At 35.7% G+C, this 15759-nt stretch overlaps 1 protein-coding gene across 2 annotated transcripts in view; it reads left to right on the forward strand.

Annotated features, from left to right (window-relative positions):
* The first annotated feature begins 872 nt into the window (after positions 1 to 872).
* PKP4 (plakophilin 4) overlaps positions 873 to 15759 on the forward strand; it is a 67098-nt gene continuing 52211 nt past the window's right edge. The window contains exons 1-3 of one of the 2 annotated variants that reach the window (XM_039328376.1): positions 873 to 992; positions 1101 to 1291; positions 3122 to 3440. In XM_039328376.1, coding sequence (XP_039184310.1) covers positions 1133 to 1291; positions 3122 to 3440 — 478 coding nt within the window. In that variant the 5' untranslated portion in view covers positions 873 to 992; positions 1101 to 1132. Of the gene's footprint in view, positions 993 to 1100; positions 1292 to 2884; positions 3441 to 15759 lie in introns of both variants that reach the window. The other variant, XM_039328377.1, reaches the window with a different exon arrangement.

Here is a 15759-nt window from a genome sequence, read left to right on the forward strand (position 1 = left end):
GTCTTTCTTATCGACAATTGTTAAATCTGGGGTGTTATGTTGCAGGTGCTTGTCTGTTTGAATTCTGAAGTCCCAGAGCAGTTTAATTTTATCATTTTCTATTATTATTATTATTATTATTATTATTATTATTATTATTATTATTATTATTAACATTCATTGTTAGCAGCGTTGACATATGGTAAATAAATGGCAGTTACCAAGCACCCAAATTTTGATCACATGACTGCAGGGTTGCTACAATGGTTGTAAATGGGAAGACCAGCCACAAGTCAGTTTTTAGCACTATCGTAACTTCAAATGGTCGCTAAACAAAGGATTGTAAGTTGCAAACTACCTGTATAAAAATTCAGATGACCAGTAGAATATATGAACACTCTGCTGCCATTTTGAGATAGACTGCCTTTTTGCCTTCCAAATCTGATAGCCCTAGTTTTTTTTAACATTTCTGTAGTAACAAAGAAAGGAAAGATGATCTGAGGTTTAATGACTTTCTGAATACAGACCTCATATTTCAACATCTGGTATCATTCTAGGTATTGAAGAATTTTAGGAATCTGTATTGATTTCATTTTAAGAGTACCAGATTAGCCGACAATTTCTTCAGTTATTGTTTTCAAATTTCCCTACATGGAAAATGTGTGATATCATCTTTTTGGAGCTGAGAAGAAAAGATCATTTGCTAAAGAGGCCACTTTTCAGATAGAAATGTTGCACACAAAATCATACACTTACTTATCTGTTTTCATATGGAGAATATACCATACTACCGATCTTTGTTGGTAATGTTATGTAGAATAAAGTCATGAATGTATAGAAAGGTATACGTAAGCTGTTTTTATTGACTAACAAAACTCTGCTTTCAGAATTTCCAAACACAGGTGTAAATAAGCTCAGAACATCTGAGAGTGTTCCTATCGCTTCTTATCATGTTGGAACAGAGCCTGAACAAGGAAATCTTTACTCTCCAGAGCAGACATCGCTTCATGAAAGTGAGGGTCTGTTATATACATTTTAAATAATCTGACATTTTTCGATTCAAGAGTTTTTTTTGTGGTAACTTGTAATAATGTCAGTCTTGTAATGATTTATTCCTGCAGGATCAGTTGGTAACTCTAGAAGTTCAACACAGATGAATTCATATTCTGATAGTGGGTACCAGGAAGTAGGCAGTTTCCATAACAGCCAGAACCCAGGAAAAGGAGAGAGCAGACAGCAGCATTCTTTTGCAGGAGCAAATAATAACCATTTAGTGCGAAGTTCACGTGCTGAAGGACAAACTTTGGTACAGGTACAGCTAAATTCCAGCACCTGTTTTCATTCAGTGTTCCATTTGCTGATCATTTGCAAATAGTTATGCTTTGTCATTGTGTAAGGAGATATGTCTGTATTTTATAAGAAAAGGCCCTATCATCAGCCCCCAACCTTTTGGGCACCAGGGATTGGTTCTGTGGAGAGAGGTTTTTCCATGGACCAGAGGGAGGCATGGTTTCCTGTGCTGCCTGCATCCCGTGAATGGGGCTTCACTTGTTTGTGGGGCCCAGTTTCTGGCATGCCACAGACCGGTGCCAGTCCACGGACTGGGGGTTGGGGACCCCTGCCCTAAGTTCTGTAGTAGAAGTCTGCTATTTATTATGATATTGATTTCTTTCTGCCTATGAGGCACTCATTTCTAGTCCCATGGGATTTTCTTTCTTCACAACCTCCCCCCTCCCTTCATCATTTTCCTCCAAAATCTGCTTGGGAAAGGCTTCCAACTATTTTGAGCGGATGTGGAGAATGGGCAGCGTATAGGAAGAATATATTCTCTTCCTGGGTACTGTTCTGCCATATAACGTGCCCAATGTTTTTAAGTTTGTAACATTTACTCAATTTATTGTTCATTAAAAAACAAAATATCACAGCACTTGAAAAACTGCCCACAAAAGTGAATTTTAAATTTTGAAAGTGTGTGTATGAATGTACATTTAAGAAAAGTCCACAAAATTATAACTTAGTGTATATGCAATATAAAAAATAATATTTACCAAATTAACATAATTGTCTTAAGACATAATTGTCCATAGATTATAAACAAATCTTATAAAATTTATAGAAATAAAAACAATGAAATAACACAATATTTATCACAGCTATTCCACAAAAATAAAGATAAATTCAACAAAAACATTGTTTACTATTACAAATTGCAATAACTATTGTTTGTATGAAACAGGTCAACTATATAAACCTGAGCCTATATTTGCAATGAAAAGATGACTGTTAAACTAAAGATACAGCTATGCAAAATTATAATGTTATAATTATATAATCATTTTACAGGGTTATTGTCTTTATAGCTTCTTTCAAGGAAACCTGAAAAATATTTTCTATTTACCGTAAATGCCGGCGTATAAGGCGACTTCCGCGAGCGCTGAAATCGGCACCAAAGACGGGGGTCATCTTTTACACCAAGTCATCTTTTACGCCGGAAATACTGGTAGTTTCCGGCGTATAAGACGACGTTCTAGGAATGCGGCTCGGCGATAAAAATGGGGGTCGTCTTATACGCCGGGTCGCCTTGTACGCTGGCATATACGGTAATTTTTTATTTTTCTATTTAGTAAAGAATGTTCAGTGTCTAACAATGCATTCTAGATGGATGCTGTAATTAATAAAATTGTTTAAAAATATTTTAGGCTTAATGTAACAAAAGGAAAGTATTTTACTTTTCATTGGGAGAAATTGAGAGTTCATTGGGAGAAATTGAGAGTTCAGTCCTGTTCACAAGTACTTTCCAGTGAATCCAATAGGGCCTAATCCCAAATCTGTATATGAGGTTTTCACTTAATCTTTACACTTAAATTTATTTTGTTGATATCGTTATTTTTCTCCTTTTTAATAGACAGCACCAAACATAGCTTCCACCAACAGAGCCATGAGACGTGTAAGTTCTGTTCCATCAAGGGCCCAATCTCCCTCATATGTAACCACTACAGGAGTTTCCCCTTCAAGGGGATCACTCAGAACTTCTTTAGGAGGTGGCTATGGTTCGCCATCTATTATTGAGTCACGGTCTGTCAGCTCTAATGTTTTCTCAACATTACCTGTTCAAAGAGCAGCATCTCCATTTACTACACAGAGGCCTGCCTCACCAGTAGCAGTGCGCCGAATTGGTTCAATAACATCTAGGCAATCAACCAACCCCAATGGAGGAACTCCTCAATACCAGCCTTCAGTCAGAGTTGGTTCACCTCTCACAATAAATGATACGCAGACAAGAGTAGCCTCTCCACCCTTAACTCAAGTTGGATCTTCATCACCAAAGCGCTCTGGGATGACTGCTGTTCCACAACATTTGGGAACATCATTACAACGGACACTTCATGACATTGAGCAATATGCACAGCAGTATGACATCTATGAAAGAATGGTTCCACCTCGTCCAGACAGCCTTACAGGTTAGTAAAAAGGTAAAGACACAACTTAAAATTTTGTGCAATTATATGTTACGTTAATGACAAATGGAATTATCGGAAGCAATTATTGCAATTATTTTTCTGAAAATGAATGTTTTAAAGAAAGGAATTAATTCTTTCAAAAATAATAATTGGTTAGTGTGGTTGCATATTTTCACTTTTTTTTCTAAGTCAGAACTGAATTTCAAGCTGAGGAGGAAAGAATAAGCAGATCTAAAAAAATACAAACTTACTAATATTTCTGTGCTGCAAATGTATGTCAGATCTCACATATATAGGTTTGCTTTCATTGCACAAATGATTATGCTCTAACTCACGGGTGTCAAACTCGCAATGTCACGTGACGTGTCGCAACGTATCGGGACTTTTTTCCCATTGCCGGCAATGGGATGGGCGCAGTTTTGGCGTGACGCATCCAGCCTGGCAATTTGATACCCCTGCTCGAACTAAATAACAAATGGTAAAAATAAAATCTATTATCTTAGTTGGCCTAAAAATTGATAATCACATTATAGAGTGTCCTCTTAATCTCTCAGAGCATTTTTTTTTTAGAAATACGGGGGGGGGAAGTGGAGAATAATATTCTTCTATAGTTTACATTTATCTTGCCTAATAATTTAATTATTAATACTATGTTCCAAAATACCTTTCTGCTATTTTTTCAAGACTGAATCAATTTGATGGGGAGAAATGTTTTTATATTTTTTCTAAGAACATTTTAATGGATTTTTTCATTATTTGGCCATAGGGTTGTGCATTTATTTTATTTTATTATTTTTACAAATAACTCAAGGCAGTGAACTTATCCAACACACCTTTCTCCTACTATTTCCCCCACAACAACCAGCCTATGAAGTGAGTTGGGCTAAAGAGAGGGACAGACCCAAGATCACCTGCTGGCTTTCATGGCTACGGCAGAACTAGTATTCACAATCTCCTACTTTTTAGCCTAATGACTTAACTGACCAAACTGGCTTTCAATTTATTTAACTTACACATTGGTGGTGTCTAATTATGCAGTAATAATAATAAAGATCTAAAGATCTGCAGCTTCCCTGGCTTTCCACTCCTCAATTAAATTTCAACAAAATATCTCACAAGTTTTCCCCTATAGAATTTTTTCAGATCACAAAATATTGGAGGCTATAAAATGGTGAAGAAATATGAAACATGAACACAATTTCTGCTCTGCAGGGGTGAAGTTAGTTAAAAATGCCATTAACTTTTGTTCTAAAGAATTTCTAAAGTATCTTGAGAATTAGAAAAACACAAGCTACTTTTTCAGGAAAAAAAAACTTCAGGCAAATAAGCTATTGAAACATTTCTTTTGCAGTTGATAATTATATCTTTAGTAGCCAACATGATATTTAATTATTTGTTTGGAATATTTATAGCCCACCCACAATCTATTGACTCACATGGCGAATTGCAATCCTTTTTTAAAAAGAGAAAAGAGTAGCACCGGGTAAAAAAAATCAATAATAAATTACTTAAAAATACAATATAAAACTATAATGAACAAGTATCGGGGAGGCATTTAAAAGACAAAGGCCTGGTGAAACATAACATGAAATGTCAAATCCGAGAGCTAAAAAATCAGGTCTTCAACTGGCATAAAAATCCAATAACATTGGCACCAGCATTATCTTACAGGTAATTATATTTTTTGTTAGATGTCTATGGAAATTCTCAGTCATCCAGGTCACGGTTGTCCCAAAACTGATACATAAATTCTGAAATTAACCCATTTTATGCAGTGATACTTTTCAAAACAGATTAAACCAGCATGAATAAATTTTACAAGTTTTGTTAAGGAATAAAATATGGCAGCCGAGAAAATGTGTTTAAATTTATCTTATAAGAGATACTGAAAAGTTGATACTTTGTGCTTGATTCAGCAAATTTCAGTGAATCCTGAAATTTGAAAATGAGCATGATGCAGTCCTTTATTATGACTGCATCATGCTCATTTTGCCCCCCAAAAGAAAACTCAGAATGTTTTTAAGGAAAAACCTCTACTGGTTTAATGAGTCTCTTTCGAAGTATGATATCGAAGTATGATATCCACATAATTGTGATCTGTTTATTATTTGCTTCATTTTCCATATATTTTTCCTTATATCACAGAATATGTAAGCTTCCCAGAATCAGTTATAATTGGGGCAGCGTTTAAGCTCACTAAAATAAGTAATTAAAAAATAAAATAAATATCCATCTGCATAAATTTGTTTATAGTTATTTCATATAAGCCAGCTGAAATTCTGAAATAAGAGTTCTGATACAAATGTTTCATAGGAACATGATTTAACAGACCAGTTGTGGGGAGATAGCATCTGTTACTCCCAAATGTCTGTGAAATCGCATTATTATATAATTTACAATAATTTGTATCATTTACATAATGATATTGTTAAGTAAATGATGTAATTCACCTCAATTCATGTCATTTACATAATGACATCATTACACAAATGACTTAAATCTCAAATGAGCTAAAAGTATCATAAAATTAACATATTTAATTGCCTTATCTAGACTACTTTGGGTGCCCTGGGCTTGTCCATTATATTTGGGGGCAGGGGGGCGGATATCCAGATTAAAAATTTATCTGCTACACCTGAAGACTGCTAAATAAGGATCTGTTAAATGGAATTATCCCTCTATTTCCCTAAGATTTTTAAATCTTTATGCAGTTAAGAACCCCTTCTCACTTTAAAAAATTATGGAGAATCCCAAGAGAGCTTTTGTTCATATGGGTTATATTTATCAACATTTAATGTATTAAAAATTAAAATTGATGTATCTGCTGCACTTTTGCTTCTCACAATTGTTTTATGTAATTTTAATAATATATTATTTGTAATATAGGCTGGCTAATAATTTTGATTTTGTGGATTTCTGACAGCCTCTTGGGGAATTTCTAGGAGTCCCAGTCTTGTGGAAAAATAAAGCCTTAAAAAAATAAAGGACTTTTACGAAATTCCAAGGGTGAAAGAGAGATTTTTATTTTTGCGCAAAAGGTTCAAAAGTGATTTAACAATCAACAAATTTCTGAACAAGGGGGAGGGTCTAAACTAAAGCTTTATAGGTTTCTTTTTCTCAGGAACAAAGGAGGCATAGATGGAATCTTACATTGTATATGGAATCTACTTTGTGTAACATTCAGATAGTTTCTCACATGTTAGCTCCATTTCTCATGGGAATACAATGAAGGCAGTTTTTACTTTTATACAATGTTTCTAAATATGTATTAGGTCATTCACGTACTGTTAATACAGCTTTTGGCTAACACAGCTTTCTTTCGGAGATTATGCAGACACATGATTTTTGCTTTTAGTGATTTTTCATCATTATTATTATTATTATTATTATTATTATTATTATTATTATTATTATTATTATTATTATTATTATTATCATCATTTTACTTTATTCTTCTTTATTCTATGTTATTCTATTTCTTTCCCACATTACCAGGACCACATTTTAAAAAATACTGGTCTAGTACATGGGGAACATACTGTATGTTGGGATGAGGGAGTCCTTGGTGGTCTCTGAGCTTGCTTGTTTTCTTGCAGATATTTCATTACTAACCTAGGTAACATCAGTGCTACCATGTTTCTTATTTTATTTTTTTTTGCCCCCAAAAGAGACACCAGGTTTCATTTTCGGGGGGTGTCTTTTCCATTCAACTCCGGCACTGACAGCCCCACCCAGCCGGCCCACTTCTGCGGCCGAAGGAGCAGCTTCATTCTGCAGTTGAGAATGGAGCTCGACCCTGCATTTCGCCATCAGAGGCCTTTCTGGGAGGCCTGTGCAGTCAAGAACTGAGCTATAGCCTCTGACTGCGAAATGTAGGCCTGAGCTCCATTCTCAGCTGCAGAATGAAGCTGCTCCTTCGGCCGCAGGAGAAGTGGGCCAGTGAGGCAAGTGTCGATCCATGGGAGGTCTGGTTGCAATGGTAAGCTCCACACCCCCACCCTACCTTGATTTTTAGGCGTGCGCCTTGGCCAAAAACTAGGGCTTATTTTGGGGGGGGTAGGTCTTTCAGGGAAACACGGTAGTAAGGAGTGCAGTTTGCTGTCAAATTATATTCTGGTGGTTTGCCCTGTCACTCTTGGTGGGGGTGGTCTTAGAGACTCTGTTTACTGTTGGCTCTTTGGCAGTTTCTTGACTGGGGTATTGTTTATTTGACAGTTGGTCTGATATTAACCTTGGACTTAATCCGTGCTCATCTGGATGCTGATTGCTGGTGGAGAGGTGCTCTGGTCTTTTTGCTCCTTTTTTTGGGCTGGGTGATCGTGTGTTTTGCATAGTCTACAGATGTTGTTAATACTTGTGTGTCTATTGATAGATGATTTGTCAGAGTGCCTGGCTTCTAGAAATTCTCTGGCATTTTTGGACTTGGCCTAGTCTGGGATGGTCACATTTTCCCAATTGAAACTATGGTTAAATCTGTCTATATGTTGTGAAATTAAAGAATTTTCATCATGTCTTCTGACTGCTAGTTTATGTTCCTGGATGCATTCTGCCAGTTTTCTGCCTGTTTGTCCTACATAGTGGTTGTTTCAATCGTTACATTGCATGTTGTAGATGACTTTTTTCTTCTGGGGTTATTGGGTCTTTTGGTCTGCTTAGAATGTTTTGAAGGACTTTAGTTTGCTTGTGTGCTATGCTGATTCCATGTGGTTGTAGGAGTCTGTTGGTGGTTTCTGAGATATTCTTGATGTATGGCAATGTAATAATAATACTAATAATAATAATAATCAGGGCTTTTTTGTCGTTCTGGCACCTTTTTTGGATGTAACCTTGTAGGGTAGGCAAGGTGGGTTGTATGACATGTGTGAGTTCTGGCACCATTTTTTTTTAAAAAAAGCACTGATAATAGTAATAGTAATAATAATAATAATATAATATAATATAATAAAGTTGGAAGGGACCTTGGAGGTCATCAAGTCCAACCCCCTGCTCAGGCAGGTAACCCTATACCATTTCGGACAAATGGCTGTCCAGTCTCTTCTTAAAAACTTCCAGTTTTGGAGCATTCACTGCTTCTGGAGGCAGGTTGTTCCACTGGTTAATTGTTCTAACTGTCAGGAAGTTTCTCCTTAGTTCTTCCTGACAGTTAGAACAATTCTTTTTAGGGTTTGTGTTGGTTGTGCTGTATTGGGTTGAGTGGTCAGGGACTTTCTGATAAAGTTGTGTGGATATCCATTTTGTTGGAATATGTTGTATAGATGCTCTGTTTCCTTTTTTTGCTGTTCCAGGTTGCTGCAGTGTGTTTGGGCTCATTTAAATAAAAGTCCTTATGCAGCTTCTCTTGTGGGAGGTTGGGTTGTTGCTTTAATAGTGGAGCACCTGGTTAGTATGGGTGCTTTTTTTGTAGACTTGCATTTCTAGTTTGCCATTGTGGTCTTTGCTCATCAGGATGTCCAGGAAGGATAGCAAGTTGCTCTTTTCCTCTTCTCTAATAAACTGGATTCCTTTAAAAATGTTGTTGATGGTTCTGTGGTGTTCTCTCATTGGTCCTTTATTATTATGGTGAAGGTGTCTTCTACAGACAGCACACAAATGGGGAAAAATTGCCTGCAGGGACACTTCCACCAAAGCACAACTTTTCTTCCTGAATGAATGCCCTACCTTATTTCATATTTCTTGCACATTGCTTGTGTTCTTCACGGAAGAAAAATTTAATGCCCTACCATAACAGTTGTTTGTGGACAACATTTTATATACTTGAAGTTCCCCTGCCCTCAAAATCCTTATTCATTCTTTGATTCATTACAGTTTGTATTTTCTGATTCCCTGTATGTAATACATGAAGCCTTTATTTATTTTTAAATGTGAAACATAAAGAATAAATCTTCAGATAATGAAGAGGACTTTATATGGCCATCCATTTTTATGTTCTAAACTAGTGGATTATAACTTAAGAAAAGAAGTGAGAAAGAAGCAAAAGGAAAAAAGTGACCATCCAGTTTGTTTTTAAACATAGCCAGCAGCTGGGGAGCTTCCGGTGGGAGGCGACGGCGATGGCGGCTAGCTTTTAGCCGTCCAGCTGGGGAAGTGTCAGAGCCGCGGAGCGCAGCGCGCATCAGCTGGCCCTCGGCTCGGAAATCCCTTCCCGGGCAAAGGGAAGGGATAGAGAACGCAAGAGTAGAGGTAGAACCCCTGAACCCCCTCTGGATTTATTTCTAGAGGGGGTGAAAGGAGTGTTCCCTCGGAGCTCTTGCTTATCTCCGCCTCCCAGCTGTTTTTGCTTCCTAGGAAGCAAAAGAAACCGCCGCTTCTATCTCCGTGTTTACAGCATTTTGGTGAGTAATTTTTAAACGGACGGAGCAGTTTAAAGGATTTTTTGTTATATTTTAGGTGTTTATTTTTTTATCTTTTGATTTTTAATATTTTTCCTCCTTTTTTTTGTTATACTAGTGAAAGGATTTAAGATGGCGTTTTGAAACTGTCGGAGTTTTTTTTCCTTTCTCTTTTGTTTTACTTTCCCTTTCTAAGGACTGTTTTTTGCTTCTGCTTTTGCTTGTGGTTTAGAATTTTTTCTTTTGAACTGTTTGCTCTTTTACTACTTATTCTTTGGATTTACTCTGGACTTTTAATGACTATAGTTTGTCTCTTTTTAAAAAATTTTTTTTTTCTTTCCTCCTCCCTTTTTGGCTGGAGAGGAAAGGGAAGTGACAATTGTGCTTTCTAAAATGGCTTCAAAGAGGCAGCAGCCTTCCTCAGCACCTAAGGTTATTTCTTCTCCTATAACTTCCACTGCACAGCTACAACAACAATCTAAACATGTACCACCGGCTCAGCCACCACCCTCCCCTCCTCTACCTGGACTTTCAGTACAAGAGGTTAGAGGCATAATGGGAGAGATTGTAGTTAAAATGAGAGAGGAAATGAATCAATTTGTTTCACAGATTAAATCAGAAATTAAATCTGATCTCAAAGAAGAGATAACGGGGATAAAGTCTAAATTGCAAGAAAATAATAATGAACTACGACACGATATATTGGCAGCTGTTTCAGGTTTGGCTACTGTGGTGGTTAAGCTCGATGCAAGGCTTGAGGAAGTGGAAGACAAAGTTGACTCTTTGGATGACAAAATTCAAGACGTGGAAAGGAAGGTGGACTCCTCACCAGAAGATATTTTGATGTTTCAGTATAGACAGATGGAGTATGCCCTGAGGATTAGAGGCCTCAAGGAAGATATCAATCAAGATTTGGTGGAGGTGGTCCTTACTGATCTGGCGCTGGCCTTGGATATGGATAAAGGAGAATTACAGAGAGAAGTGGAAAAAATTTATAGACTCAACTCCTGGATTGCTAAGCAGAAGAATTTGCCTAGAGATGTGGTGATTTACTTTACAAAGAAGTCCCTGCGGAATGAGATTATACAAGCCTTTTACAACAAAAGATTTCAGATTGCCGCCCAAGATGTCATCATTCTAAAGGAAATCCCATCCAAAATTTTAAGAAGTAGAAAAGACTTTGCTTTTTTAACCAATGAGCTTAAAGTTAGATCGATGCCATTTAGATGGGAAATTCCGATGGGTATTGTTTTGAGCCATGCTGGGACACGCTACAGATTGAATACAGTTGATAAAGCTAGAGATTTTTATACTTCGGTCCTGGGTGCAGGCTCAACTTCATCCGGTCGGAAATCTTTGAGTGGTAAGGAAGCTGAGCAGCAATCTGAGGCATTAGATTTGGTTTCCGCAGGGATGATAGAAGCGGCAAAGCAACGCCAGACGGAGGCTAAAGAGCAGAGGATGACTCGTGCAGCCTATAAGCGTAAAGAGAAGGAGCAACGTAACAAAGAGCCCAAAGAGAGTTCTCCTGGAAGTGCTTCACCGCCGGTGGGAGGAGCAAGACCCAAGAGTTATGCAACACACGCAGCTCTGTCAGATTTTGATGGTGTCTTCTCCAGGCTGCGTGCCAAGGGAGATGGCAAAGTTTTTGACCTGGAATGTTAATGGATTGAATTCTCCTCAGAAACGGAAAAAAATCTTTTATTATTTGAAGCAACATACCCATGATGTTATTTGTCTACAGGAAACTCATATTTTACTTAAAGACCAGAAATATTTAGTTAATGCTCGTTTGGGATCTCATTTTATATCTCCTGCTCCTGGGAAGAAAGGGGGAGTTGTTATATATGTTACACAAAACCTACCAGCTTGTCTGGTAGAATCAGATCCCCAGGGGAGATATGTGATGATTGAACTTGGTATATATGGTAAGAAAGTACTTATAGTTGGACTTTACGCTCCAAATCAACAACAGGAACAATTTTATAAACAGTTACATCAAAAAATAACTTTGCTTGATTATAGATCAGTGGTATTAATGGGTGATTGGAATGGTGTCTTAGATACATTAAGGGATAAGAAAGGTTCCTCTCCTTTTCTTAAACAAGCAAGGCTACCTAAAGCCTTTTTTGACATGAAAGAAGACTGGGAATTAAGGGATTATTGGCGGGAACGTAATCAAGAGGAGAGAGACTTTACTTTTTTTTCTGATAGACACCAATCTTTTTCAAGAATTGACTTTTTCTTGATTACCACGGACTTGTATAATAAAGTCAAGAATGTAAAGATTTTTCCTAGATCACTGACGGATCATAGTCCAGTTTGGATGGAGCTGATTCAAGAGAAAGAGGAAAGAAGATCCTTGAGAGTTAATGAAAATTTGTTTAGACAAGAAAAGAATGTTCAAAAACTAAAGGAGTGTTTAAAGGACTATTTTGCTTTGAATATGTATAAGGGGACTTCAATGTCAATGGTATGGGATGCAGGTAAAGCATTTATGCACGGTGTTTTGATAAAAATGAATAATTTTTATAAGCGAAATCAGATTCAGAAACGTAGAGAACTTGAAGATGAAATTAAATTAAAAGAAAGGGCTTTGATTTTAAATCCTTCTGATGAGAGTATTAAAGAATCTGTAAAGTTATTAAGGTCACAATTTAATATGTTGATAGCAGATCAAGCTGCAACCAACTTATTATTTATGAAACAAAATACATTTTGTAATGCCAATAAGCCTGGGAGATGGTTGGCTTATCAATTAAGAAAGACACAGAGACAAAGAATAATAGAGAAAATAAACTATAAGGGTAAATTAGTTTCTCAGAAGGAATTGATTAAAAAATCTTTTTTGGATTATTATCAAAACCTATATAACTCTACTAATATACAAATGCTAGATATAAATAAATATTTAGCTGAGGCAAGTTTTCCTAAACTGACTGAGGATCAGAAATATGAAATTAATGGTTTAATTACTATGGAGGAAATTACCTCAGCAATTCAACAATTGAAATTAGGGAAAGCACCGGGTACGGATGGGTTAACAGCTGTTTATTACAAAGTTCTAATAGAGGAGATGATCCAACCATTAAATGATCTTTTTAATGGTATTTTACAGGGTTTAGAGATTCCTCCTTCATGGCGTAGTGCTTTTATATCATTGATTCCAAAGGAGGATCAAGATCTTACCCTACCAAAAAATTACAGGCCTATATATCTTTTAAATGTGGATTATAAGATATTTGTAAAAATTTTGGTAAATAGGCTTATGAGGGTGGTGCATCATCTTGTGCATAAAGATCAATCAGGATTTATTACAGGAAGGTATATGAAAAATAATGTCAGACAAATTATTAATTTACTAGAATATTTAGACAAGAACAACCAAGTTCCTGCAGGGCTCATATTTTTAGATGCTGAAAAATCATTTGATCAATTGAATTGGCATTTTATGTTAAGAGTAATGGAAGAAATGAATTTTGGTGAAAAGATATTACAAGCCCTTACGGTAATATATCAAAAACAAACGGCACAACTTATTGTTCATGGAGGTTTGTCGGAGGTTTTTACAATAGAGAAAGGTACTAGACAGGGGTGTCCTTTATCGCCATTGTTGTTTGTTTTAACATTGGAAATATTATTGATCAAAATTCGAGAGTCTCAGGAAATTAAAGGAATATATGTTAATAAAAAAGAATATAAGTTGAGAGCTTTTGAGGATGACTTGGTTGTTACTTTGTCGCAACCTGATTATTCTGTAGTAAACTTATTACAGTTGATTCATCATTATGGTTTGGTTTCGGTTTTTAAGATTAACGTAAATAAGACTAAAATTTTACCTAAAAATATGTCGAGTCAGGAGAAGCAGATTTTGGTCAACTTGACGGGTTTTGAGATTGTTAATAAGGTAAAATATTTGGGGGTGATGCTGTCTGTTTCTAATGCAAAATTATTTAAAAATAATTATGAAGGGTTGTGGGTCAGGGTACAGAAGGACTTGAAGAATTGGGAAAAGTTGCAATTATCCCTCATGGGAAGAATTGCAGTGATAAAAATGAATATTCTACCCAAGTTTCTTTTTTTGTTTCAAATGTTACCAATTTTGAAAAAGGAGATTAATTTAAATGAGTGGCAGAAGGGTCTCAACAAATTTATTTGGGCAGGGAAAAAACCAAGGGTTAAGTTTAAAATTATGCAAGACTTCCGTGAGAGGGGTGGACTTAAGGTACCAAATTTTAAATTATATTATGATGCGGTGGTTTTAACATTAATTAGTGATTGGGTAAATTTGACAAATTCTGAGATACTTTACTTAGAGGGATGGGATTTACTTTATGGGTTGCATGCCTATTTAATATTTAATAAAAAAATAGATTGGGCTTTTAAATCTCATATTTTAAGAATTTCTTTACTTAGGATCTGGAGAAAATATTATAAAAGTGATTTTAAAGTACCATTATGGGCTATACCTTTGCATGCGATAGAAGGAATAAAAAGAGGGGTTAAAATGGATATGGTGTCTTATAGACAGTTACTTAAATGGGATGGACAAAACTGGCAATTAAAATCACGGGAAGAGTTAGCACAAGAAAATTTTACTTATTCTTGGGTCCAATATAGGCAATTATTAGATAGATGGAAGATGGATTGTAAGGTGGGTTTTCTTAGAGAAGATGAAAACCTTATTAAGCAACTGAAGGATCAAAGACAAACCCACATTAAGAGAATTTATGGGGTTTTAGTCGAATTGGACTCAGAAACGGAACTAATTAAAGATTGTATGATTAGATGGGCACAGAATTTTGGTGAGCCAGTTTCATTGGACACCTGGGAAACTATTTGGGTGAGAAATGTCAAATTTACTCAAGCACAGAACTTAAGGGAGAATTTTTATAAAATGTTTTATAGATGGCACCTTTATCCACAAAAAATGTCTTATATGTATCCTGACGTGCAACCCAAATGTTGGAGATGTGGTTATAAGGAGGCTTCTTATTATCATATTTGGTGGTCATGCCGAGAGATAAAAGCATTTTGGATTAAAATATGGTGGAATATCCAGAGAATTTTTAGAAGGAGGGTAAAATTTACTCCGCAATTATTTTTGTTAGGTATTGTTACAGATTGTGATACAAAGGAGGTTGTATTGATGTTAAACTTGATCACAGCCGTTAGGCTGTTAGTAGGACAATACTGGAAGAAGGAATCTTTGCCTACATTGCAGGAATGGTTTCTTAAAGTAGCTTATCTGGCAGAAATGGCAAAGATTTCGGCTTTCTTAAAGCAACAAACGCAAGAGAAGTTTTTTGCTGTTGGGGATAAATGGATAAAATTTATACAATTTAGATTGGGTATACAAAAATATTATATAGTTTTTTCATAAGTTTTATTTTCATATATATTATAGATAATTTTTTTATATATATAAATATAAAGTTTTTAATTTAATTTTTATTTTTATTTTTTAAGCCTATATTCTGCTCTGGGAAGCTCGGGGGGGGGGAAGGGAGGGTTTTTTGTTTTTTTTTTGGGAGGGCTGGGGGATGGGGTTTTTTTTTTTTATTTAATATATGTATTGTTTAGTTTTATTTTTCTGTATATGTTGCCTCTTGTTTTGTATTATTTTTCCTTTTTTGTAAAATTTATAAAACTTTCAATAAAAAAAAAAAAAAACATAGCCAGCAAATACATATTTCAAAATATAAAAATGCTTACCTTATATTGTAATAGGATTTCCTTTTATGTAGAATTAACACTATTGTCTATACAGTATTGGTTAAGGATGTTTCCTCTCTGGAAGTGGCTGTTGTTTTTTAGATGCTAATTTAACTGAAAAGATGCTCAAAGGGTAGTATGTAATAAATAGTGGTATTCCATAAACAAATATGTTGGTATCGTAATCAATTACATTTTCTAATGGAGCAATCCCATAGTAGCCCATAGTAGCCTAATTGCACAAATCTGTTATAAGAACAGAAGAATGACCTTAA

This window comes from Crotalus tigris, unplaced genomic scaffold, assembly GCF_016545835.1.
Source record: "Crotalus tigris isolate CLP2741 ecotype Arizona unplaced genomic scaffold, ASM1654583v1 scf7180000024376.1991246, whole genome shotgun sequence".
Taxonomy (NCBI): domain Eukaryota; kingdom Metazoa; phylum Chordata; class Lepidosauria; order Squamata; family Viperidae; genus Crotalus; species Crotalus tigris.